Source organism: Anomaloglossus baeobatrachus, chromosome 1 (genome assembly GCF_048569485.1).
Source record: "Anomaloglossus baeobatrachus isolate aAnoBae1 chromosome 1, aAnoBae1.hap1, whole genome shotgun sequence".
NCBI classification, from domain to species: domain Eukaryota; kingdom Metazoa; phylum Chordata; class Amphibia; order Anura; family Aromobatidae; genus Anomaloglossus; species Anomaloglossus baeobatrachus.
In genome coordinates this window covers 290,993,482-291,019,861 of record NC_134353.1, presented here as the reverse complement: position 1 = coordinate 291,019,861, position 26,380 = coordinate 290,993,482, and the positions used below count along the sequence as shown (strand labels likewise).

The 26,380-nt window shown below is 44.0% G+C and overlaps 1 protein-coding gene across 1 annotated transcript in view; it reads left to right on the top strand.

The window, feature by feature from the left end:
• Positions 1-24,672, top strand: part of LOC142291944 (alcohol dehydrogenase 1-like) — a 55,554-nt gene extending 30,882 nt beyond the window's left edge. The window contains exons 3-9 of the mRNA XM_075336924.1: positions 3,830-3,971; positions 4,784-4,871; positions 7,164-7,383; positions 11,227-11,487; positions 11,565-11,700; positions 12,404-12,542; positions 24,248-24,672. Of these exons, the coding sequence (XP_075193039.1) occupies positions 3,830-3,971; positions 4,784-4,871; positions 7,164-7,383; positions 11,227-11,487; positions 11,565-11,700; positions 12,404-12,542; positions 24,248-24,272 (1,011 nt within the window). The 3' untranslated portion in view covers positions 24,273-24,672. The remainder of the gene's footprint in view (positions 1-3,829; positions 3,972-4,783; positions 4,872-7,163; positions 7,384-11,226; positions 11,488-11,564; positions 11,701-12,403; positions 12,543-24,247) is intronic.
• Positions 24,673-26,380: the final 1,708 nt, after the last annotated feature.

Sequence of the window (26,380 nt, the reverse complement as noted above, 5' to 3'; positions counted from 1 at the left end):
AAATCTTTTCCTCCATTGCCCACATGATTAGCTTTTCTTTTTGAGGTATTGCGCATCATTACTCCACTTCTTGTAGGTTTTTCAGAGGCATCACTATTGAGTGTGAGATCCAAATTAGAGTATGGGCTCTTAGAGCGACCAACGGAGATTGAAGATTTTCTTTATTTGGATCTTGATCTGAAATGTTTAGCTTGATGCCAACTATACACATTGGTTTCATGAGCTGTTATATCTAGCTGAAACTTTAAGTTAAATTGTTTAATGTCATTTTCCCATTGTGTGGACTTCTTTTTTGTATCTTTCTCAAAAATTTCAATTGACTCCTTAGACATCTTGCATTTGACTTCAGTATTCACTTGTTCAATTTCAACTTCAAGGGTCTCTAATTTCTTCATATAAAGACCAATGAGAAGTTCTAATATTGTACGAGAACACTGACCACAAGCCTCCTCCCATCTTTTCTTAAAATTGTCATCATCCACCTCAAGAGGGGAAGACTCTCAATATGGAAGTGTAAGTATATATAATGCTTACATATATCTATGGCAAAATGGTGCCAAAAAAGTGGAACTCACCTCACACAAAAAGATTTCATATAGCAATGCTTTCACTAAAAATGTATTCCAATGTATTTGGAATGTGAAAGCCAAAACCTCTTCTGGGAGTCTAAACAGTAAAGCTTCAAAAGTTGCAAAAGTAGCTGCCTTTCATCGTTTCTACAGTATGTTAACAATTGCGGTCTTTTTGGCCCTCTTTTTAGTAGAAATAAATGTGACGCCCTGGCCTATCAGGCCGTCGCAGGGTACTGTGCAATCTTCCCTTCTGCACAGTATCCACCTCCTCCTTGGTTACGGGTCACTGACCTTTGGTGTTGCTAAGAACAGGCTAATAAAAATCCTAGGAACAATCTGCACCACACCCACCAGACACACCAGTGGCTGACCTGAAGGAAATGGGATCACCCACTTGGGGGGTTAGTAAGGGGAGGTCGAGAGTGTCAGGAGTAGTTCAGTTGATTGGTGACTATCGATAGGAGTGGTCAGGAGCTGGGCTCCTTGGTTTACTAGGTGGCAGACATTGGTCTGGGCCTGGTAGGAGCTGGTCCCCGGGCGCAAGGGAATCGTGACAAGGGGCACGATCTGTTGAGGAGGACAGCCGGCGGCCTTGTGCCATCACTTCAGTTCGTGATTCCACCCATGGGTTGTGGTGATTATCGACACCACCGCTGCGGTGAAGATACGGGGATCCCCGGAGCGGTGTAATGACGCAGCTAGGTGTTGACCCCTCCGTGGGTAGGGGGTGTTGGTCCTGGGGCCCGGTAGGCGAGGGTTGGGGTGCAGGGTGAAGTGTTGCAGTGCAGTGCGGTGCCTGATGGCAGTGGTGTACTCACTCTGACACAAGACACGGGAGTCTCTGGTAAACCAAACTGAATGATGAACGGGGCCCGCAGCCGGCTGCAGCTTCTTCCAGACTAGGTTGGTGGTCTCCATCTTTCTCCTGCACCTTTGTGTAAATGTGTCAACTCCTGTGCCTAGGCACCGGTAGTCCGCTCCCCGACTGGTTTGTGCCGGAGGAGCCCGTTTGCCCGCAGACGCTGGCCCTTTGGGTCTCTATGCCTTGGCGGTGGCGTTACCCTGTATGGTTGGGCTGTTGCCTTCTAAAGGGACTTGTGTGGGGTAGGTCCTTGAGTCCAGCCTGCAATTAGTTGATTCGACTCGGCCCTGTCGGTTCAGGGCTTTGTACGGGGTCTGAGTACCCTGCCTGGTGCTCCGGTATCCAGTTGGCTCCCCGGTTCGGTTCCGGCGCGCCACAACCCTGTCCCGGTCCCTTACGGTTCCACCGGTCGTATTTCCGGTCTCCTGCAGGCGGCCACCACCGTCTGCCTCCTTGCCAATGGTGACTGGGGTCCGACCCAGCCACCGGGTCATCTCTTATCAGGGCATGGACACAGGACTGCCCGTGACCTTGGCTGCTCTACTCACACTTGAACTCCTCTCCGACTCTGAACTTGACACTTTTCCCTCCTCCAGGCCTGTGAACTCCTCGGTGGACGGAGCCAACCACCTGGCTCCGCCCCCCCTGGTGTAGACATCAAACTGGGAGGGTGGTAACAAGGTTTTTAGGTTGGCTGGTGTTATCTAACCGGGATATCTGACCTGGATAGTCCAGGGCGTCACATGTGCGTGTCAAATCGCTGCAGAAACACTGCATAATGGATGCAGTTTTTCTGTACAAAAGCCGATTTCATATGCAATGGCTGCTGCCCCCACCATAGACAGAGTGTGAGCTGCATCCATAGCGCACGGAATAATTGACATGCTCATTTTATGAACGCCCAGATTTGGGTCAACATTTTAGCATCCAAATCGCTGCATTCATAAAAGCATCGTGCGCATGTGTCATGCACAATCTACATAGATTGTGTAGGGGATGCAGGATGCATGCATTTATGCTGCAGTGCAATACACAGCGTAAATGTATGCAATTACGCAACATGCGCATGAGCCCTAACAGTTTTCCACATGCTATATGTTCTCCACCTAGCTTTTTGTAGACTGTATATGGGACTTCTCATGGTTTGCTTTCAAAAAATGGCTTTCTTCTTGCCACTGTTCCATAAATGCCAGATTTTTGGATGATGGATTGAACAGACACAGAGATGTTCAAAGCTTGTGTCTTGTGGTGTTTTTTTTTTTTTTTTTTTTGTTTTTTTTAAGTAATCCTAACCCTCCTTTTACTCTTCTTCACAACTGTATCCCTGACCTGTCTGGTGTATTCTCTTATTTTCATGATTTGATCCCTATTGTTCTCAAACAAAGCTCTGAAGCCTTAGGGGTGCTTCACACACAGCGAGCTCACTGCCGAGATCGCTGCTGAGTCACGCTTTTTGTGACGCAGCAGTGACCTCATTAGCGATCTCGCTGTGTGTGACACTGAGCAGCGATCTGGCCCCTGCTGCGAGATCGCTGCTCGTTACACACAGCCCTGGTTCATTTTCTTCAAAGCCGCTCTCCTGCTGTGACACACAGATCGCTGTGTGTGACAGCAAGAGAGCGACAAATAAAGCGAGCAGGGAGCAGGAGCCGGCGTCTGACAGCTGAGGTAAGCTGTATCAAAGATAAACATCGGGTAACCAAGGTGGTTACCCGATATTTACCTTAGTTACCAGCCTCTGCAGCTCTCACGCTGCCTGTGCTGCCGGCTCCGGCTCTCTGCACATGTAGCTGCTGTACACATTGGGTTAATTAACCCGATGTGTACAGCAGCTAGGAGAGCAAGGAGCCAGCGCTAAGCAGTGTGCGCGGCTCCCTGCTCTCTGCACATGTAGCTGCATTACACATCGGGTTAATTAACCCGATGTGTACTGTAGCTAGGAGAGCAAGGAGCCAGCGCTCAGTGTGCGCGGCTCCCTGCTCCCTGCTCACACTGGTAACTAATGTAAACATCGGGTAACCATACCCGATGTTTACCTTAGTTACCAGTCTCCGCAGCTTCCAGACGGCGGCTCCGTGCAAGCGCAGCGTCGCTTGCACGTCGCTGCTGGCTGGGGGCTGTTCACTGGTCGCTGGTGAGATCTGCCTGTTTGACAGCTCACCAGCGACCATGTAGCGATGCAGCAGCGATCCTGACCAGGTCAGATCGCTGGTCGGATCGCTGCTGCATCGCTAAGTGTGAAGGTACCCTTAGCTGTAGTGATACTGACAATAAATTACATAAAGGTGGACCCAATTTTCTAATTAGGTGATCTAGTATGAATCTTCTTTAAGATTATATTATAATCCTAAACTCTTCTTCTTCTTCTTTTTTTTTTTTTTTTTTGTTATTTCAGATTGTAGCCACAGGAATCTGCAGGTCAGATGAACATGTCTTAAGTGGGGCTTTTGCTGGCGTCAAATTTCCCATTATATTAGGGCATGAAGGTGCTGGAATAGTGGAAAGTGTGGGATCTAGTGTAACTGGAATTAAACCAGGTAAGACAAGTGTTCCAAGGGGTAACATTTAGGTTTTTTGTTTTGTTTTTTTAACTGTGTGCATGTTTCAGTATATCCAAGGTTCAAATAATTGTGAATAAATATATAAACTAAGTTAGATATTAAAGTCATAACATTTCATTAAATTTGAGGTTTTCTTAATATTGAAAACAATGTGTATTTTATTGCTAGTAATACCAATAATTTGAATTGTTCAATATGCCAAGTGCAATGGAGAAAGACCTATCCTGAGAATTATAAATTTAGATTGGATTCTCTTTGAGGTACCAACTTCGAGGGAAAAGCATACAGCTGCTGAATGGTACCTGGAACCTTGTGTTCTGATCTGTCAGGATTAGGGGAGATGTATATGGATTAGCCATTTTGTCATATCCATATTCCACAACCTACTTTTTCTCATAAATTACTAAAAGCAAAATGATTTACAATATTATTTATCAGCTGTGTTTTATGCAGCCCAATTAAAGAAGGAAATAGATGCTTCTAAAAGGTTTGGCCAGCACCTTCCCTCTGTCTGAATCTTTAGATGGTGTAATAGTTAAATTACTGGCCTAACCAAATCTCTCCCATGTTGTAATGAACATGAGGAAAATTCTTGCAGAGTTAGATTCCTTTCATTTTGGAAGAAGGAAGGGACTAACATGAGCTGTGGCCTCATAAGGATATCTACAACATCTTCATGAACAATATTTATGATTAAAATACCTTTTTACTGGTTTCTCTTGAACATAATTAAAGATCTTCATGAATATTCCAAGTATGTGGTTTTAATCCTACTGTATATCCAACAGGAGACAAGGTCATACCGCTATTTATTCCTCAATGTGGAGAATGCAGAAGTTGCCTAAATCCAGAGAGCAATGTCTGCTACAAAGGCTTGTATGTATTAATGGTATTCCTGTTTGTAATGTATAAAGATGAAATGTTCCAAGACCAGAATCCAATATTTTTTTCTCAATTACTATATATAGCCATATAAGGGTTAATATGTTTGTGGGATGAGTTGTAGTGGAATGATACCAATACAATGTTTTTTTGTTTGTTTTCTATGTAATGAGTTGCGGAATGGCTTGATTTTTGTAGGACAAACTAAATTAATAACAAAATTGTTTAAAAGAACTGAAGTCCTCAGTGGTTGGTTGATACCTTTTAATGGCTAACTGAAAAGATGGTAATATTAGCAAGCTTTCAAGACTACTCAGGTCTCTTCTTCAGGCTCAATAGTCTCGAAAGCTTGATTATTAAGCCTGAAGAAGAGACCTGAGTAGTCTCGAAAGCTTGCTATTATTACCATCTTTTCAGTTAGCCATTAAAAGGTATAAACCACTGAGGACTTCAGTAGATTATAACATTTTGGGTGAATACAATGTCTTGATCACTTTTTATTGCCTTTCCTGCATATATAATAATTATTTTTTTCCCCCTGTACAGGCTAAATTTCTATTTTGATAGACATGGATATTATGGACACAGCAATAGTGAATGTTACAGTAATTTGTTTAAATATTTTTATTTCTAATGAGGGAAAGTAGGGTGATGTGAATTTTTTTTTTTTTTTAAGGTCCCTTTAGGGAACTTAAACTTGCAATCTTCTGATGCCTTTGTTAATCTACTCCAATGCAACTGTATTGGAGTATACAGAGAACATCTTCTATGAAGCACAGCCTCAGGCTGGTCTTCACAGGACTACAGTCAAGATAAGGAGCCTTCAGCTAGTCTCTGGCTGCTATGGTAATCCTCCCTGAAATTGATTCTCAAAAACCCAGGCACTTTTTGTGGTGCGTTAATGTTGCTGTCAGCATTGATTGTTGCTCTTTGAGGCAGATGCTCTCTGTGTAACAAGCTTCATCTGCCCGGGCTAATGCAGGCTCTGCTCCTGAACCCGCATCATACAGTAGACCTGACATGCAACATAATTATACAACATATGTTAAGGGGTTAAATTTCATCTAAGCTTTGCTTTGTTGTAGATTTAGATTCTGCTGAAGTTGTATCAGAACTTAGATATTATTGGAGAATTAACTGTTTTACTTGGGATATACAACATATTTTATCTGCACCATTTTAAACATAGTTGTGAGTCCAACCCCAGAGACCCATACCAATTTCAAGAACAGGGCTCTCAAATACCTCATCAGAATGTAGTCTTAGCTGTGCATATGTGTCTCCACTCCATTTAATGTCTGTGACTACTGAAGTTGGGTAAGTACATCAGCTATCTCAATCAGTCCTACAGACAATAAATTGATTGGTCAGTGGTCACTGCTCAGTTTTAGCGACTCATTTCAAAACCACATTCTTGTGATGGGCAGAGATGTTGATATGCATGTTATAACCTATAGTCTATAGATAGGTCCTAACTAGTTATGAGATAGCGCGCTTGGCTCCAATCATTACTTGATTGAGCAACGGGGGGCTCAGGTACTTGTGGAACTCGGCCAAGTATTGCGGGTGCTTGGATATCTTGTCTGTGAAACAATGACCACAACATAAGGCTTGCTTCACTGCATGATACATGCATGGGCCCCAGGGTGAGCCAGTTGCAGTCTCTTAACGGCTCTCCTAGGGGATGACCTAACTTTCTCAGATGAAGTGTGACGAAAAAAACTGCCCTCCCTTCCTTCTCGGTTAATGTATGGCTGTATGTGAGCGATCATTGACTTTCCATAATGCTTGTTACTCATGTCAAACTCATCCATGCATCTGACCAGCTTGAAATGAGTAATGAACATCTATTTTAGTGCTCACCCATCTCTTGTGCTAACTTAGTAAGATGGCAATAACGTGTGTGTGTGTGTGTGTGTGTGTGTGTGTGTGTGTGCTCTCTCTCTCTCCTGATTCTGACATATGCCCCATCTTCCTTTTTGAACCTAGCCTTGTTAGCCAAGAAGGTGTGATCTTCAACTCTTCTCTGTGGGTGTCTTGTCCCTTAAGCTATTAATGCTAGATTTACATAAAAAGCACTTTCTTCTTTGCGGTGCTATCTTTCAAGAGGGAAGAGGCACAGGAAAAAAGAAAACAAAAATGCTGGATTCAGGGGAACAGATGGTAATTGTATATTTATGGCAAGTGACATGTCCTCTTTAAACTATGGTTTTCAACAATGCATTGTACAATGTTTCCTCAAGGTTTAGTTGTAATGCCTTTTTTTTGTGTTTCTATTCTAACTAGCCTTGGCAAATGTGATGGCACCACAAATGAGAACTCCAGCAGATTTACCTGCAAAGGGATGGCTGTTCACAGCTTCGTGGGTACTAGCACTTTCACGGAATACACTGTAGTGGATGATATTTCTGTTGCTAAAATACATGAAGATGCTCCACTGGAGAAAGTCTGCTTGATTGCATGTGGATTTTCTACTGGATATGGCTCAGCTATAAATACTGCAAAAGTAAGAACAGAAAACCTGATCAATAATTCTATTGATAATTTGGGAAATGATTCACGATCAATTAAATACTTAACAGTTCAAGTGATGCATGAATGAATGTTGAAGTCGAACTTAATACAATAAAACGGTATTGGTCAACGACTTTCCTGATCATAACGAGTGCACAGGCTCTTTAATTTTTGCACTGCCTCTTCCACCCCCTCCACTCCCCATGTTCATGAATGGCTCCTGTACAGTGAAGTAGACTGTAAAAGAAAGTGACAACAGTCAACCATGAAACCATTATTCAAGTCAAAGGGAGGAATAAAGGAAGGGTTTACTGGAGAACATATCCTCTGACAGCTTGCACCCTCATTTGCCTACCTGATACAGCTTAAGTTTGTAATTAGACCTCACAACCCATTCATAAAGAATTAGGAGTACAACACATTTTAATTATTCTATTAGGCATTTTAATTAGTTGGTGATAAAGGCAATGAGAAGCTCCTGTAAAGCTGGGTTTACACACTGCAACATCTCAAACGACATCGCTGTAATGTCACCGGTTTTGTGACGCAATAGCGATGTTGTTTTCGATGTTGCAGTGTGTGAAACCTATCAGCGACCCGGCCCCTGCTGTGAAGTTGTAATCGTTACAAATCGTTCAGGACCATTCCTAGGTCCTTTGTTTCCCGCTGTGCAGCATGAAGTTTCAGTGTGTGAAGACTTTGCAGCGACTTTGTTAGCAACTTCCCTTTCAAAAGGCTGCTTATCAACGTCCCCAACAACCAGCTAGGTCGCTCTGCAGGTCCGGATCGCTGTTGAGTTGTTGGCCAGGTTTGCCTGTTTGAACGCTCACCAGAGACTTAGCAGAGACTTAGGGAGGTCGCTATTGCGTCACCAAACCGGTGACGTTACAGCGATGTCCTTTGCGATGTTGCAGTGTGTAAACCCAGCTTAACACTCTTCGTAGCTTTAATTAGCGTGTAACAATTAACACTTTTATAGAAAATATAGTTGTCAGCAAATATATATTTACAATTTTGTGAATAGATGGGATCAGTATAAAATATGATTATCAATTCAAAATGCAATTTTGTTCACATTAAAATATTACAGATAATGCAGCTAATTTTAATATAAGATAAAAACGCAATACAACTTTTAAATTATCATTCCTTTTAATAAAGACACTCATTCAAAGCCTATATTACTCATGAAAAAGATATTGCACCTCTAAATCTAATAACTGATTGTGCCACCTTTGGCAGGAATAGCTAACATTACAATGAAATGTTTTAAAGTGGTCCCCACATAGCTTTCTCATGAGCCAGATCAGACACCCCCATACTTTGCACTGACGAGGGGCAAGCACCCCGAAACACCGTGTCTGCAAATTGGGATTCTGATCTGGCTTATATATCCTGAGTCATATTGCAAAGGATTGTCGAAAATCCACTTGTGACTTTTAGGATCGCTACTTCCAATAGGTGGCGCTGTGCTAGAGTTTGTCTCCTTTACTGGAGATCCAATTTGAATGTTTTAAAGTGTTATGCATCATTGTGGAGGAGTTTTGGTTTAGGCTAGAAACCAATAGGAAGTCGTTGTTAGCTGTGTTTTTCCGATAAAGAGCAGAATTAATTATTCTATCAATTATGACAAATCCTTAGGAACTGGAAAAGCAAAGCAACACCACCATCACACTAGCACCACCATGTTTAACTGTTTGAATGATGTTTTTTAATGCAGCATCTGCGTTACTCCAACCATTGACTAAATAGTCCATAGACTATTATCTCAAATGTCTTGGGTCAAATAGATATTTCACTAAAATGTGAGGCAAGTCGTGTGTGTGTGTGGGGTGTGGTTTTTTTGTTGTTTTTTTTTAACTGATTTGGGAATTAAAAACTGTCAGATTCCATTGTGTCTCTCATCGATTCTAGTGTCTTTCTTATGCTAGTATATTGTGTATTACCCTTACCTGAGGCAAGTAAGGCCTGTAGGTCTTTAGATGCTTGTCTGGGTTAGGCTGGTTTCACACATTTTTCTCTTGCAAGTGTTGATGAGACGGAGTTTTGTAGAACATATGTTTAACAATATAATTCTCATTACAAAAAATAAATACACCACACATCTAAAATACTAGATGTAATAGGTTTTTCTTTTTTGTTTTATGACCTCCATGATATTTCAGGACCGCACCAATTCTTTCAGTCATGAATGAACAAGTTGGTGGCATATTGCAACATCTCTTTTTTCCATTCTTCAAGAACAACCCCTTAGGGCCTGGATGCTGGATGGAGAGTGATGCTAAAATGTGTGTGTGTGTGTGTCTGAGTTCAGAACAGGAGACATACTTAGCTACTGTTTCACTTTCATCCTGCTCTTCAGAAATGCAACAGATGTGTGCTTTGTATCATTGTCCTGTTGGAGAAGTGCACATCACGTTTCAAGGGCATGGAGTGACGGCAGCATCTTTTTCAATGTACAGCAGAACATACGTAAAATATATATATATATTATGCGTTTCTCCTTTTGTACGCCCAAGAAATGTGTTCATTTATCCAACCGCAATTTAAAATTATAAAGCAGACGTCTTAGAATTTCAGAAGTTACATTTTATTTAAATTTTGGGAAAAAATTATAGTTTAAGATTTTTTTGTTTTATTTTTGGTGTGTTAACAAAAAAAAATCTGATCGCTGTTTCGTGAAGCTTTTGCACAGTGGACAGTTTCCAACTTTATGTATAACCTGGTGACCACTATGAGCTCTCTGCAGAGTCAACATTGTGCACTAGCTGTATACACAGGAAAGTCAAAGGGAAAATTGTCTGAAAAGGAGAAATTGTTAAAAATGATAAAACCAAAATTCTTTTACTCCCTTGACTAATTTTCTTGTACAAAATTATACACTTTTTCTGAAACTTTTGGAGCATAGGAATTGACATATTGCCAGGAAAATCTATGTTCCATCTCTGAAGCTTTTGTATAGTGAACAGTTGCTGACCCTGTCAGACCAGGAGACACTTCTCCAATTTCTGCAGAGTCAACTCGTATCATCCACAAGTTAAAAGTCTATAGAGCTAGAAAATTTGGAGTCCTTGGTAAAGAGTTTTAAAGGGATCCTGTCACGTCTCCAAACTCTATTGCCATTTTAGATATAGTGTAAATCCAGAGGTAAATAGTGGTACGATGCTGCCCAGGCAACTTACTGAAAGTCCGGTTGATCTTTATGAATACCACAGTCTCTCTCTGGCTTTCAGTCTTAGGGCTCAATCACAAGACCTTACTTTTGTGCCATTTGACAAAACATCGGATCACACGCTGACCAATGTTATTCTATGGCGCCTTGCACAAAAAATGCAGAATGTCTTTGTTGCCTCCATAAACCATATCACACTTGGCCAAGGAAGTCAATGGATGCATGGGAAAAAAAATCAGACCACATTCTGATGGCATTTGAGATTAGTTCGATTTTCACGGACTGACAGAATGGAGAACATTTTTTTTTTTTTTTCTCTTCTCCACAATCGAGAAAATCAGATCACCCTCTGATCAGAGTTTATATCAGAGCGTGAATAGTATAAACAGGTTGATTTTTTCTTTGTTTGACCTTAGCCGTAGAGACATTGCACGGAGTAGCTATAGCTATTGCTCATAGAATTGTGAGCGGCTGTTATTAGCACATTTTGGTACTCTTGTTGACAGCTCGCACTATGTACATTAATACTATATCTGCAGGTAAATAGCATTTGAAAACTTGACAGGTCCCCTTAAATGTGGCTATGCTTTTAATATCTAAGTTGGGAATTTCCCTTTTTAATACAATGCAGATGATAAATCATTAACACTTCAATAATTACAGGTTAAACCCGGTTCTAGCTGTGCAGTGTTTGGTTTGGGAGGAGTCGGCTTGTCGGTGGTTATTGGATGTAAAGTGGCCGGAGCTTCCAAGATTATCGGAATTGATATAGACAGTAATAAATTTGCAAGAGCCTTAGAGTGTGGAGCCACCGAATGTATCAACCCCAAAGACTATGACCGCCCTATCAATGAAGTCTTGGCAGAGAAGACTCATGATGGACTTGATTATTCTTTTGAGGTTATTGGAAACATTGGAGTCATGGTCAGTAACCAACCTCCTTGTCAGAAGTTAATTTAGTCTACATTTTAGTATTCTTTAATTCTCATATATTTGTCTAGGAATCTGCCGTGTCTTCTACTCACTTTGCCTGTGGAACCACAATAATTGTTGGAGTAGCTCCTTCAAATGCCAAGATGACCCTGAATCCAATGATGTTTCTCACCGGTCGAACCCTGAAAGGATCATCATTTGGGGGTGAGACACTGCAATAGAAGCAAGCAATAGAAAATAGGTGTTTAATAAGGCTTGATATGATTGTAAACGACAATCCAATTATGCAATGTAGATCTTTTATTCTGATAACATTTCCAACACTGGTAAACATTCAAACTTGCAAGTCCTAATGTAAAATCTTCATCACCGCCCCAACTATAACTAGTCTTTGGTAACAATAGTCTTCTCATACAATCCCTGCACCCATTATTCTACGAATATTATACGAATCTAACCTACATACTGTATCAACCAAAACAGTTGATAGTATCCACATTTATCTTAGCTAGAGTAAAAGCAAAATGGATAAGTGGATCTGCATCAACGAAGTCACTGCTTTTCCAAGGCTTAAAATAATGTTAGGAGTTGATTATTTGCTTTGGGAACTTTTGCACTCGTTTTTAATATTTCCCCACTGAATAGGACTTTCCAGTTCCATCCGAAGAATGCCCTATTTAATGTCTAACTACAATTTTAGTTGTGTGGTGTGTTTTTTTTTTTTTTTTGTTCATAACTTGAATCACTAAAAAATATTTTATGGATATGCCCTATGTTTACTAAAAAATTAAAATTCTGTATAGCTTTAGTGTGGGCTATTGGGAAATTTCTTCTGGAAGGCTTAAAGTAAGTGTTTAATGCATAAGATATATCTAACTTTTTTTTTTTGTTTTTTTTTTTTCCCCAGGTTGGAAGAGTAAAGATCACGTACCCAAACTTGTGAATGATTATATGAACAAGAAATTTAGTATGGATCAACTTATAACACACAAATTACCTCTTGAGAAGATCAATGAAGGATTCAAGCTTTTGTGTAGTGGACAGAGGTATTTCTATACATAGATTATTATGCAAAGTGAGGAGCAAAGCTTCTTCACATAAATAAAGTAAAGGGAAGATGTTGTCAATTTTTTTTCTTAACTGAAAAGATGTAAAGTTTTGATTTGTTTATTTTTTAATTTTTAATTGAGCAAAATATATATATATATATATATATATATATATATATATATATATATATATATATATATATATATATATATATATATATATATATATATATTATAAAAAAAATGATATTTTCCACTCTTAAACACTAGGGGGAGCAGCTACTGAAATCCAGAGTTTACAACTGCAGTAAAAGTGGGTAGAATCTGCTCGTGTGTGTGTGATGTCACCTCCCCCCTCCCGATCTGAGTGTTTCCAAAAGTATAAGGGGAGACTATGTTTAGGGACACAGTGTGAAGCCATTTTGTTGGTGACTGCAAGGTGATCCTAATGTGTCTAAAGTGACACAAAGGACAGCTGGCTTAGTTCTCCACTGTATACTATGCCCCATATCTGTGCCCTGATATTTCTGTGTTGCTATATACTGTGCTCAGTGTGGAGAGTAGGAACTGCAGAGAAGCTGCAGGCCGGGATCTGAGGTCCAAGGTAACATGCAGCGAGGAGAGGCAATCTGCAGCCTTTAGCCTGGCACTGCACTACAGATGTCACACTGTGGTCACTGCTCCTAGCCACATGCACTCACCTCAGACCTCCACCCCCGGCAGCCTCTCCTGTCAGCCTGGTGTCTCGGCTCTTCCTCTTGTCAGGGATCAGAGCAGTGAGGAGCTTCCTGGAGCGGCGGGCCGAGGTAAGCACACACAGGGGGGGCGGGGAGCAGCACATCAGGATCAGTTAGGGTACGATCACTGCAGCCCGACACCAGTACTCACCCCATCTTGGACCTCCGCTCCCTACACCTCCTCCTCCTGTGAGCCTGGTGTCTCGTCAACTCCTCCTGTCACAGCTCGACTAGCGCTGAGCACACAGCAGGTGACAGAATGAAAGTGAAGTATATGCTTTGGACTCCACAAAGATGGCGGCAGTCTCCTCCCACAGCTGATCTGTCATTACACACAACAAATCCAGCCCCCAGTGTTTGGGTAAAAATAGAATTAAATGGATTTAAATTTGTATTAAAAATTGATTTCATAATCGCTATTAATCCCTTCATGACTGGCTGATTTTGCGCTTTTTTTTTTTTTCTTTTCGCCATTCTTCCGAATGACTTTTTTTTAAAATGTTTTTTATTTTATTTTTCAGTCAATATAGTCATGTGAGGGCTCATTTTTTGCAGAATGAGCTGTACTTTTAAATACCATGAGTTTTACCATATAGTGCACTGGAAAACTGCAAAAAAAATCCAAACTTTTAGTTTTTTTTTTTTTTTTTTTAATTTTTACTGTGTCCCCTAGGGGACTATATGGATCAGCTGTCTGATTGCTCTGCCATATCTGCTGATCACAGCTACACAGCTGTAAACACCAGATATGCTGATTTCTTGCCTCCCCCAGCTCTCGACTGTGTGAAGCAGGAAGTGAGTCGTGAGCTACAGGAGTCATCACATGACTCTGTGCTACCATGGCAACCACCAGAAGTCACGTGATCATGTCATGTGACTTCTGGTATTGGCCGTGAGTAAATGTTTACCGTTCTCTCCATTATAATTGTGACATATTGACAGCGCCATTTAAGGGGTTAAAAGGCACAGGCGGATAACTATTCCGCTCGTGTTTAGCAGGCACAAATCTCAGCTGATATGTGCGCCAATTGCTGCAAGCTGCTTGCAGAAGACTGCGGGCAGTAACGCCATGACCGATAGGATGTAAGATTACTGCTCGCGGTCGTTAAGGGGTTAATACAAAAATTAAAAAAACGCAGCACCTTCCCTTTTAATATTCCTAGATAAAAGTACACACTTCAGAATGAAATTCCAACATCAAGAAGAAAACTGCATGGAATTATGAAATTCACAAGATCAATACACATTTTAATGACTTGCAAATATTGATAAAATTAAAACAAAATGTTAAAATCCTCATTATATTCAGTATTGAGCATGAGGATCACATGTAGAAATAACTTGCCAGAGCTTCATTGCATGTATCATTTATTGTCTGGAAAATATTGTGCATTTGCTTACACAAATCAAGATCCACTGTTCGTAGTGTCCTTCGCAATTGCTGACCAATGATGTACTAGATTTTCTCAATGGGAGACTATTCCAGAGATGCTGCAGGCCATGGTAGCACAATTGGGTCATGTAGCCTGATCATGGTAGCAAAAGTAAAATGTGGCCTGGCATCGTTGAAAAACAGCTCCTGCGACGCTTTGGAGAAATGGCTGTGCCACTGGTTCCACCACTAAATCAATGGAACATTGAGCTAATTAATGTACCTGGAAGACTGGAGGGGTTTGGTTACTGTACATAAACACTCTACACCATAATCCTGGGAATAGAATTAGCGTGATGTCCTTTAGTAAAAGCCTTTTTCATAGCACTGTCTATGTGGTTTCGTCAGATTAAAAAAAAAAAAAATTAGCACACAGTGATCCATTCTGTACAGCAACAGAAATTTGACACCACATACCAAGCCTAAAGGGCGCTTTCCACACAGCGACATTGCTTGCGATGTTGCTCGTGAAAGCACCCGCCCCCGTAGTTTGTGCGTCACGGGCAAATCGCTGCCCGTGGCGTACAAAATCACTAGTACCCGTCACACATACTTGCCTTCCTAGGGACCTCGCTGTGGCCGGCGAGCAGCCTCTTTCCTAAGGGGGTGGTTCGTGCGGCATCACAGCAACGTCACATGGCAGGCGTCCAATAGAAGCGGAGGGGTGGAGAGCAGCCGCATGAAAGTCACGCCCACCTCGTTGCCGGATGACGCAGGTACGGTGTTCGTCGTTCCTGGGGTGTCACATGTAGCGATGTTAAAAGAAAAAATTTTGTGTATATATTTGTGTTTCTTCAGATATTTTGTCATACCATGCCTGAGGAAGAGACCTGAGATGTCTCGAAAGCTTGCTTTATAACATCATATTTTATTTTAGTTAGCCATTAAAAGGTATCACAACTACAAAATTTTAATTTTGTTTCTCTCACTGAGAGCAATCAATCATGTAGCGATGTGTGCTGCCTCTGGAACGACTAACAACCTGCGTCCTGCACGAGCAACGACATTTGGGAAATGGACGACGTATCAACAATCAACCATTTGGTAAGTATTTTGCATAGTTAGTGGTCGCTCGTAGGTGTCACACGCAACGACGTCCCTAACAAGGCCGGATGTGCGTCACGAATTCCGTGACCCCCCAACGACATCTCATTAGCGATTCTCATTGCGTGTAACGTGGCCTATAGGCATGAAACAATGTCCACACAAACCAACAGAAGTCTTCATATGACATTAACCTATGAGGCAGATTATCTATTGACCTTATGCCATGACTCTCAAAAGTCCTAATGCTGCAGAGAGAGACAGCAAAGAAGGCTAGAATGGAGGTCTCAGTGATGAGCTTTGCTTTTGTTTTGGATACAAGGATAGCCAGCTATTGGTCTGGAGACTGGGCAAAAGCATGTGACAGACATGGGGTCTGGGGGTTACTCGTCACCGGGCCGGTATAGGGGGTGGGATGTCACAGCGGCCAGGCCCGGTTCCGTGACCCCGGCAGTGTCAATAAAGATGGACCTGTTGCGGATGGGGGCCGGGCCGCTGCAGGGGCTGCTCGGATCCGGGTTCGTTGTTGCGGCTCAAGTGGTAGTGACTCGTCCACCCCAGGGCTTTGGGATACCCGGTGCCGGGCCGGACTAGTCTGGGGGTAGTCATTGGTGGCAGGGCCCGACTCTGTGACCCTGGCGGGGTCAACTAATATGGCAGTTGTGGGGGTGGTGATTTTACTTAGTTTGTGGAATATTCGTGACGCCACCTGTGGAATGCGGCTATGGAGCCGCCGCTGCTGGATGGGACCTCCGGGGCTGATGGACTAGCAGCTGGGATGGTTCTGCTCCCCACAGGGGGAGCGGTACCCCGGGGCAACCATTGGTAGTTATTAAAGTCTATGATGATGTTGTGAATGGTGCAGGTGGAATAATGGAGGCAACACCAGGGGGTGCAGTTTCAAGGTTTTACTCACTGGTTCATGGCTGTTGCGAACTGGTCGCCCACTGGTGTGCTGGATTCTCCTGTCAGGGACCTCCGCCGATCCCGGGTAGTTCTGGGAGTAAATGCCGGTGCACCCTTTAGTTGTGTCTCTTCCCTCGGCTGTCTTCAAAGCCTTGACCTTTCTGGATAAACCTATCGCGGCCTCCACTATAGGTTCTGGTCAAGAAGGCTCGTCTGACTGAATCCTGCCCTCTTCCCAGGGGTTCTTCAGTGGGATGTGGTCCTGGGCGCTTGCAACCACCCTGGGCCTCGGTGTTCACTTTTGGAAATTACTTCTCTTCTCTTCCTTCAGTTTCTAGGGACCGTCCCCTGTTTGCAGCCTGATCCCTCCACCCGATGGTCAGTGGAACAGGCCACAAGCTTGAAAGCCTTTCAGTGGCCCTGGAATCCTTTTCTGTAGTTCACTGCTGTGGTGTCACCTGGGCCTAGCTGGGCCCCAGGGTCTCCACCAGGAAGCTTCACTTTCTGTTGCTGTTCTGAGGTCTCTCCCTCTCCCCACTTGACCTTCCTGTCTCCCTCTCCCCACTTGACCTTCCTGTCTCCCTCTCCCCACTTGACCTTCCTGTCTCCCTCTCCCCACTTGACCTTCCTGTCTCTGCTCTCCTCTCATCTCCCTCCCCTCCCAACTTGACCTTCCTGTCTCTGCTCTCCTCTCCTCTCCCCCCCCCTCCCCTCCCAACTTGACCTTCCTGTCTCTGCTCTCCTCTCCCCCCCTCCCCTCCCAACTTGACCTACCTGTCTCTGCTCTCCTCTCCCCTCCCAACTTGACCTTCCTGTCTCTGCTCTCCTCTATCTAGCTGTTGGCTCCTCCCACCTACCCAGTTGCTAGGCCCCACCCTATGGGAGAAGGGATGGGTCTTATGGCCCCCCCAGCATGCAGCATGGGCGGGTAGCTGCCACTATCCCCTGTCCCAAAATATGCCTAACAATGGGTGTAGTGTGAATTTGCCTGTGAACTGGCGTTTACTCCTTTCCTTACCCAGGATGGGACATCACACCTCTGGCTGAGGTGCAATGTCTCTGTGGCGACGGAAGCTTCAGGGGCGCCACAGTGGCCTGACCCGGGCTCGCACGGCCGTCCGTCTTCACAACCGTTGGCTGCGGTGAGAGTTGGTAGCACCGCCACTGCCTGGTGATGGGGTGCCCGGGGCTGATGGAATGAGGCAGCAGGATTGAATTTCCCCCCACCCCCCTCTCCACGGGTAGGTGAGGTGTAGTCCTCGGGCCCAGGTACGTGGGAGTCATGCCGTGTTGGACCAGGGGTAAATGGTGTACTCCAGTTCAAACAATCACACACAAGTCCAGTGGTAAACCAAATTGCCAGTGACCGGTCGCCTCCGGCAGGTGTATTCGGGTCCCACACCCGGGTGTAGCAAATGGGTCCCTTCCTCCTGCACTCTGTGTTTCTGTCTTCACTGGGACAACTCCGGTTGGAACGGGGAAGTCCACTCCTGGTACTGTGTATGTTGGGAGCTGTGGCCCGCGAAATCTGACCCTTGGGATTTCTGTGGGTTCTGACGGACACCCTATCCCCCACGTTAGGCTTCCATTTCGCTCTCTGGGCTTCTGTGGAACAAGGCCTGAAACCTTGTCCCCGACTGGTTAATTAACAAGGGGATTGAAACCTTCCTCGTCCTAGGGTCCAGGCACCCCGACTGTGCACGGCCTCTGGACCGGATTCCCGCTGTCGGCATCGGCGGGCTACAACCCTGCCCTAGTCCACTTTAGGTCTCCCGCAACCGGATCTCCGTCACCTGTGGTCCTGCTTGCCGTCTACCACCTAGTCCAGTAATCCAGGGGCCCCTACCCCTGACTCCACTGTCAACTGTCGGCGCACAACTCTCCACTCGACTCACTTGTTCCCTGACACAAACTGTTCTGTTGTCTGACCCAGACTCCAACTAACTTCAAACTGACGTGTTCCCTTCCCTGACACCTCAGGACCCCCTAGGTGGGCGCTCCTATCCGCCTGGTCCCGCCCACTGGTGTGTCCCTATTGTCATGAGGGGGTAACTAGGCTTTACTGGCTGTGTAGTGTACCTCGGTGTGGTTTTTTGTGTTGGTATGCCAAGGAGGATGGAGTCTTGTACCAGAGCGATTTGTGCAACCTCTGTGACTACCTGGTTTTGCCAGGGCATCACAAAGGGAATATTTACAGGGGAGAAGAGTTTGTATTCATGACGCCACCTGTGGTTTGCGTCAAATATAGGAGCCGCCGCTGTGGGAGGTATCCTCTGGGGCAGATGGTAGCACAGCTCGGATGATACTGTACCGCCCCAGCAGCGGTCAAACTGCTCAGATCCGGATGTCACTGCTCGTGGCTCGAGGGTCTCTGGACCCGGGGGCACAGGGTCACACCCAAATGAAGGGGGCTATTTACATGGGAAAAATGTAGTTCGTGATGCCATTCATGGTGTACAGTAATAGGGAGTACCGCCACTGCCATTGGAAGTACCCGGGGTGATGCAGTGGGGCAACTAGATGACGGTACCCTCCACGGATAGGGAAAGGCCCCGGGACCCCAGATGGTGGGGACTGAGAGCAGGCTTGCTGGTTGCAGTGGCTAATCAGGTACTCGCTCAGCAAGAAAGCTGATGCTGACAACGTAGTAAACCAAGTCTCTGGGTGCTGCTGCCCTCTTGCGGAGCTCGTCCGGGTCCTGTCCCCTGCAGCACTTCCTGCTGGTCTGTGGCCTGCCTCCTAGCACAGTGATTTTAGTGTGTCCAAGTGGCCCGTCAGCTTGGAGCTTTCCGGGCCCCGCTTCCTGTCAAGAATAGCAGAGGAGCTTGCTCTCAGGAGCTAACGCTTGGGATTTCAGTGGGCTGCTTTGCTTGGAAAGCCCTATCCCCCTCGTTGTACTAGTGCCCCCGATCTCTGGGCTTCGTGGGAACAGTCCATATAGGCCCTGTCCTGTGCAGGTTAATTTCCGGGTTGCTTGAAGCTTCTCCCCGACCTAGAGTCCATGTACCCCGACGTGCCTTCAGTCCCAGCCCGGCTATTGAACTGCAGCTGCTGGCTATACTTCTAGACTATCAAAGCACCCAGTCTCCATCTCCCGGGACTAGGTCTAGGACTCCTCCGGGTCCAGACCACCGTCTACGACCTAGGCTGTTTTTTCCCCTGGGAGCTCAAACTCCCAGCTTCCTTGAGCTCCTCACTCCTCAAGGCCTCCCACTGACTTGTCACCTCCCTGCCTGACCCCTAGGTGGGCGGCCTTATTCCAGCTTAGTAGGCCACTGGTGTGCCTGACAGGGTGTGGTGTGAGGTGTCACTAGGATTTGTAGATGCTGGTGGAGCCAGTACTGCAAGATGGTGACCCAGAATCATGGGGGCTTGAGTCCTGCACTGGGAGAGAAAGATTGTGCAGTACCCTGTGACGACCTGACTAGTCCAGGGGTGTCACAATACAGCTCTCCACAGGAAGAGCTCAGGCCCCAGTGACTGAGAGTGGTTGTTTCTGATGTCGCCCTCTCGCCCCGCCTCCGTCAATGATGGGACGACACTGGGATTGCAGTCGAAGTTCTTTACTCACTGAGATGTCACTGCTTTTGGAGTGAGGAGATCCGCTGTCATGGGCTCCAGCCGATCCCAGATAGTTCAGAGGTCAAGGCCGGTGTTCGTTCTGAGTGTTCTTTCTATTTTAATCATTCCACCCCAGCACTTGGTCAGTGGAACAGGCCACGTGCGCTTGCAGTGCTCCCATCAGGCACTGGGATCTACCTTCTTCCTAAGAATTCGGGCTGAGCAGCTCCAGCTCCAAGCCACGGGCCCTTTGTCCTTTCGTGTCCGCTCTCCCTTGTCTGCTGTTGCCTGTCCCAAGGTCCAGGTGCGAACTCTTGATGTGTGATGTTGCTCCTCACTTCCCCTGACAGTTCCCCACCTCCCGGGTTGCCAAACTGGTGGGCAGGATACCCAGTCCCATACCGCCTGATGGCCACCACCAGCACCTACCCTAGTCCAGTGCCGGTGGGAGGGCAGCTAACTGTTGTATGGATTGTGGTGTGCATCGGTGAATGACCCCTTCCCCCCCCCATCTTACCCAGAATGAATACCACACTTCGGCTGAGGTGCAGTACCCTGTGGTGCCTGCCTGAAGCCTCATGGATGCGACACATGCAGGAGCCTTCACAAGGAAACGTCAAAGCGTCTCGAGCAGCAGTTTTTCAGCACAACAACACCAGATCGCATGTTTTCCTCCTAAGGTGAGCTACCTTCATGGCCTAAACATACTACCATGACCTACAGCATCTCCAGACTTAATTCCTAATAAAGAATATCTGTAGGTCATTGGTCCCCAATTCGATAGGGAGCTGGCAGACGTAGCTCTTGATGATTTGCCTGCCTATCTGCATTTAGCATTGTAGAACATTCTTCAGACAACCATTTAAAAACCTCCTTGATGGCATGCAAAGGCAAGTAAGCTTATATTTGATACTGAATAAATCAAAATGCTTTTGAAAATATGTACATTTTTATTTTCATCATTTGCACAAATTAACATGTATATCTATCATGATAATTCCACAATGTTTCCTTCTTGGTGTTGCAATTTCAATGTTTGAGGAGTGAATGATTATCAAGCTGAAAAATTACGTTTTAGAAATTAATTCTGTTTATGATTTTCTAATCATTTTTTCCAGTTAATAACCAGTACTGTAAATGGAGCAGGGGGGCTAACAAGCAATCTGTTCAAACTCCAGCTCAAAATGGAACTCCATTAAATTTCTAGCTACTATGTTATGATACAGCAGAGGATTTGCTGTCATTTACGTGCTTTTCAGAAAGTTAGAGTTCTTAATCTTAATCAATATTATCAGTCTCATCATCCTGGATAACTTTAAGGCGCCGTTCACACATGCGCATAAAAAAACACATTCTATTTTTTTTGAACATTTGTGTTTGTTTTTTTTTTTATTTTAGTTTTATTTATTTATTTTACCCATGCAGTGTGTGTGCTGTATGTATTTACATACACCCATTATCTTGTATGGGTCTGTGTAATCCGAGCTGCTCGAGTAAAATGGACATCTCTCCGTATGGGTCACACGGAAACATAGCCTGTGTGAAAACACAGACCTGTAAGCAGCACCATAGACCACAATGGGTGCATGTCTATTCGTGCCTCCACACGTGCCAGAATCAGACATGTGAAGGGAACCTTACTGTTGGGGATTTTGCAAATTTCCTATTTGCATTAAACAAATCCGATATATGAACATGAATTGCTATATGTTGGTAACTTGTACCCATGGTTATTGGGGGGGGAGGATGCTCCTTTTATTTTCCCGGAGTACTGCTGTAACTGCCAAGTTAAGGTGTTGTAATTACAGTGTTTCCCCGAAAGTAAGACTTATTTAAAAAAAAAATAAGCCCTAGCCGGAATTTTCAGTCTATGTGAAAGTAAGGTTTAAATATAAGCTCAACCCTTAAAATAAGAGCTAGTTGTGGTTCCATAATGAAGTATTCATGCAGCTAAAAAAGTTAAAGAATACTGCAGTACACTACATTAAAGAAAGCAGATTCCCTCCCCCCCCCCCCCAAGGAGACAATACAGACCCTCCCATCATACACACCAGACCCCGAATGGGATGCTGTGAAATGCGAAGACCTGTGGGAGAACGCACACAGACACCCGGTGATACCGTACGGCTCCAGGGACCTGGGATGCAGAGGAAGGTGAGGACCTGCAGTGGAAAGCATCAATGCATTTCACTGCAGGTCTTCGCGTTCCACAGTGCTGGAAGCAGGTGTGTATCACGGGACATTTTGTGTGTGTGTGTGTGTGTGACAGTCCTGTGATATGAGTGCCAGCTGAAAGCTCGGATGGACCGCTGTGGAGCACAAAATGACTTGCTGAGAGCATGTGCTGTGGATCGCAGGAGCACCTGGGAGTGATGCAGATGTCCGGGGTCTGGTAAGTATGATTCTTCTGGCGTTGTCTGCCTTTTTTGGGTGGGTAAATTTACCCTCAATATAAGCCCTGGCACATTCTTCAGGGCAAAAATATTATAAGGCAGTGTCTTATTTTCGGTGAAACATGGTAGTGATGGGCAAATAGTAACTATTCGTGTAGGATTATTCTGGTATTTGTCACAAATAATGAACCTAATACAAGTCATAAGGGAACCCAAACATATTTTTCTTGTCTGGACAAATACTGGAATAGTACTCGGTATTTGGTAACCATTATTCAACCACGAATAGTTACTGTTTGCCCATCACTGGTTGTAATATGTTACTGTACTGCATGGTTCCTGTTGGGATCAAGCCCCACAATTACATTATTTTATAGCTAAAACCCAATTTGGATTGCTGATGGGTCAGTCCAATTGTACTATTAAATCTCGTATGTTTATATTTTGCGACACTTTAATTGTTGGGATACCAGCCACAGAATTAAATCTACCTTTTCAGCACTGCAAAACTACGATCAGAGATGTTCTCATAATGTTCATGACTAATATGGGGATAACTGCTTGTAGGTGTCGGTCACCAGAGGATATGTTAAAAAAACAGTAAGATTAGCTGTACTAAGCTGGTTGTATAATTCCCACAGAAATGAATGTGAGTTAAAAATACAACATAGCAAAGAAAGATATATGCTGTCGAAACAGAGGAGCTGTAGCTCACTGTACTAAAAGTGTGTGTGTGTGTTTTATTTATTTATTTATTTTTTTTCCTTAACTCCCAATCATTTCTACATGAGCTACGCAGGCAGTGTAGCACAGGAGCTACGCAGGCAGTATAGCACAGGAGCTACGCAAGCAGTGTAGCATAGCTGCACTCGGATGCTTTCAGTTTTCGTTCCTGTTCCTCTTGTTGCTGGCACCTACAGCAGTTATTCCTGTCTTGGCCATGAAAGGCTGAGGTAGGAATAATACTTTAATGCATCCTCTACTCTTCGTTTGATTTGCCAGCCTGGCGACCTTACATGTGTCATTCTTTTTAATTGTACCATCATGCCAGGCCAGCTAATCAAAAGAGCCATGGATGTCGTCAGGGAAGACGCAGATTTACTGGCTTCCATCCAATGACCAGAAATAAGTCATGGCCGATGGACTGAGTGCTGTGAATTAACTCTCGCGAACTCTAGTGCACATGCTTGACCTCTGCACAATTCATTGTCTATGGGACTATTGGAGAAAGAAGAGCAGAGAACTTGGTTGTGTGGTGTATGAAAGAAAGTGTCTTGATTCTCAATCTACATTGATGGCATAACTTTAAAGTTGCCTAAACCGCTTTTCCTTTTCTATGGAGTATAGCACAGATGCACTTGGCTGTATGTGGTGACACTTCCGATGGCCAGCCCCTAAATATGGCTATTCTGGTCTCAGACATTAAAGGTTGAGATGAGAAGATGTCTTTAATGGAAAAGCTTTTTCAGTAATGTTAATATATTCCTTAAACTGATGTCTCACTAGTTTTTGGGAATGCTGGAGAATATCTAATACAACAAGTGACTATATGCAGTGTAAAAGAGAAATTGTGTATTAATCCTCTGATTCATATAAGAATTGATAAATGTGTTTTTTTTTTATTTGCAGTGTCCGGACAGTGCTGATGTTGTAAGAACCACAGCAGGCCCAGACGAGTTTCGATTGCCTCCTCCTGATGAAAATATACATCATTGTATATCTTATGTGTCAAGGAAATATAATTGCTCTTTGACAACTACTGTAGTAATGTTATAAAATGACCCTCTGGCTCCATAATGGGAACTGGAGTTAAAATAATTAAAACATTTTCAGGTGTCCAATCAAGTCTATATATAGTCTATATATACAGGAGGACTCTCCTGTAACAAGTTTGGAGAAAATTACTATTCAATTATATTTTGTTCCTTTATCTTCCAGATTATATTACTAATTGGTTTACAGATTTTTGTTGTGGTGTGATAGCAATGCAGTGAATTTTTTCACGTAAAAACCTTTGATTCAATCATAGAATAAAAATATGTCTTGTGAAACCATGACAGAATGTGCATCTTTTTGTTTTTTAAACTATAATAAACTTGTATCAGACTTCATCATCAGACTTCTTTTTTTTTTTTAAATAATTGTGCACACTATGTAGAAGAATGGCATTGTTGATGGGAAAAGATCCAAGCCTAAGCGAGTATTTTCACCCTTGGGCTCAGTTCAAACAGAAAAGATGGACAATTTTTCTTCACTTGTCGTCCGTGTGCTGTCCGTATATAATTTTTTTTATTTTTTTTTTGGCGCACTCAGCCATAACTTCATCTGACATCCAGTAGAAACTAATACATTCTATGTTTTTTTTCACATGCAGGTTTGCTCATTGCACTGCCCCATTGAATGACACTGATCCGAGTGCTGCTGCTTTTACAAGGGCAGTAATTGGACCAAAAAATGCACCTGTGGGAACCTACCCTAAGGGCTCATGCGCACATTGCCGAATTTCATGCATTTACGCTGTGTATTGCACTGCAGCGCAAATGCATGAGACCTGCATCCCCTGCACAATCTATGAAGATTGTGCATGAGACGTGCGCACGTTGCGTTTGAGAGCGCAGTGATTTGGATGCCAAAATTTTGTTCCAAATCGCTGCGTTCTAAGAAGTGACATGTCACTTATTTGGTGCGCTTTGGATGCAGCCCCTGCTCTGTCTATGGGAGAGGCTGCATCCAGAGTGCATGAAATCTGCTTTTTTTTCTGCAGAAACGCAGCATTCATTATACAGTGTTTCTGCAGCGATTTGACGCGCACATGTGCTGTCAAATACCTGAAGACTCCACACAGTATCATATGCAGCAGAGAGATCGATAAACGCCACTGAAACTTTCTTGTTCTTCTGGAATTCAGCTTCAATGAGAGTTGTCAAAGCTAAGACTTGGTCACTACAGTTTCGAGCAGGTCTGAAGCCGGCTTGCTCTATAGGTATTGAGTCGAAAATCTTTAGACTGATCTTGTTATATATTAAGTGTTCTAAGAGCTTATATAAGCAACTCAACAAGGCAATGGGTCTATAGCTTGATGGATTATCTTCAGGCTTCCCAGGTTTTAACAATGCAATTATTTTGGCATGTTTTAATTTACTAGGGACTTGAGCATTCTCCATAATATCTGAGAAGAACTTTGCCATCCATTTTTTCGCATAAGGTCCACAGTTTTTGAGAAATTCAGGATGGATCCCATCAGAGCCGGGAGCTTTGTTAATTTTAGTTTCAGCAAGGGCAATTTCAATGTCACAGGTTTTAAAAGCATGTGAGTATTCTTCAGGGCTCCGCCACACATCCGTAAAAACCACGTCCGTGTAAAACGGGCCGTTTTTCGGGTCCGTTTTCCGTTTTTTAGGTCTGTTTTTATGGTATGTGTGGCCTGCGTGTGTATCCCGTATGCTAGCCGTATGTGCGTGTGGAATGTCCGTGTGTGCGTGAGTGAAATAACTGACGTGTATGTTGTCCGTGTGAAATGTACGTGTGTGATGCAAAATGTCGTTACTACATGTCGGAAGACAGAGTAGCGGGATGAGAATGAACTCGGGTGAACTTCACCCGACTTCATTCTCATGCCGCGGCTCTGTCTTTGTGCCGTGTACTGATTAGCGGTCACCTGTGAAGGATTCACCGGTGACCGCTAATCCCCCGAGTGACTGACGTGTCCCCCCCCTCTCATACTCACCGTTCCCCGATCACCGGCGCTGCACGGCGTTCACA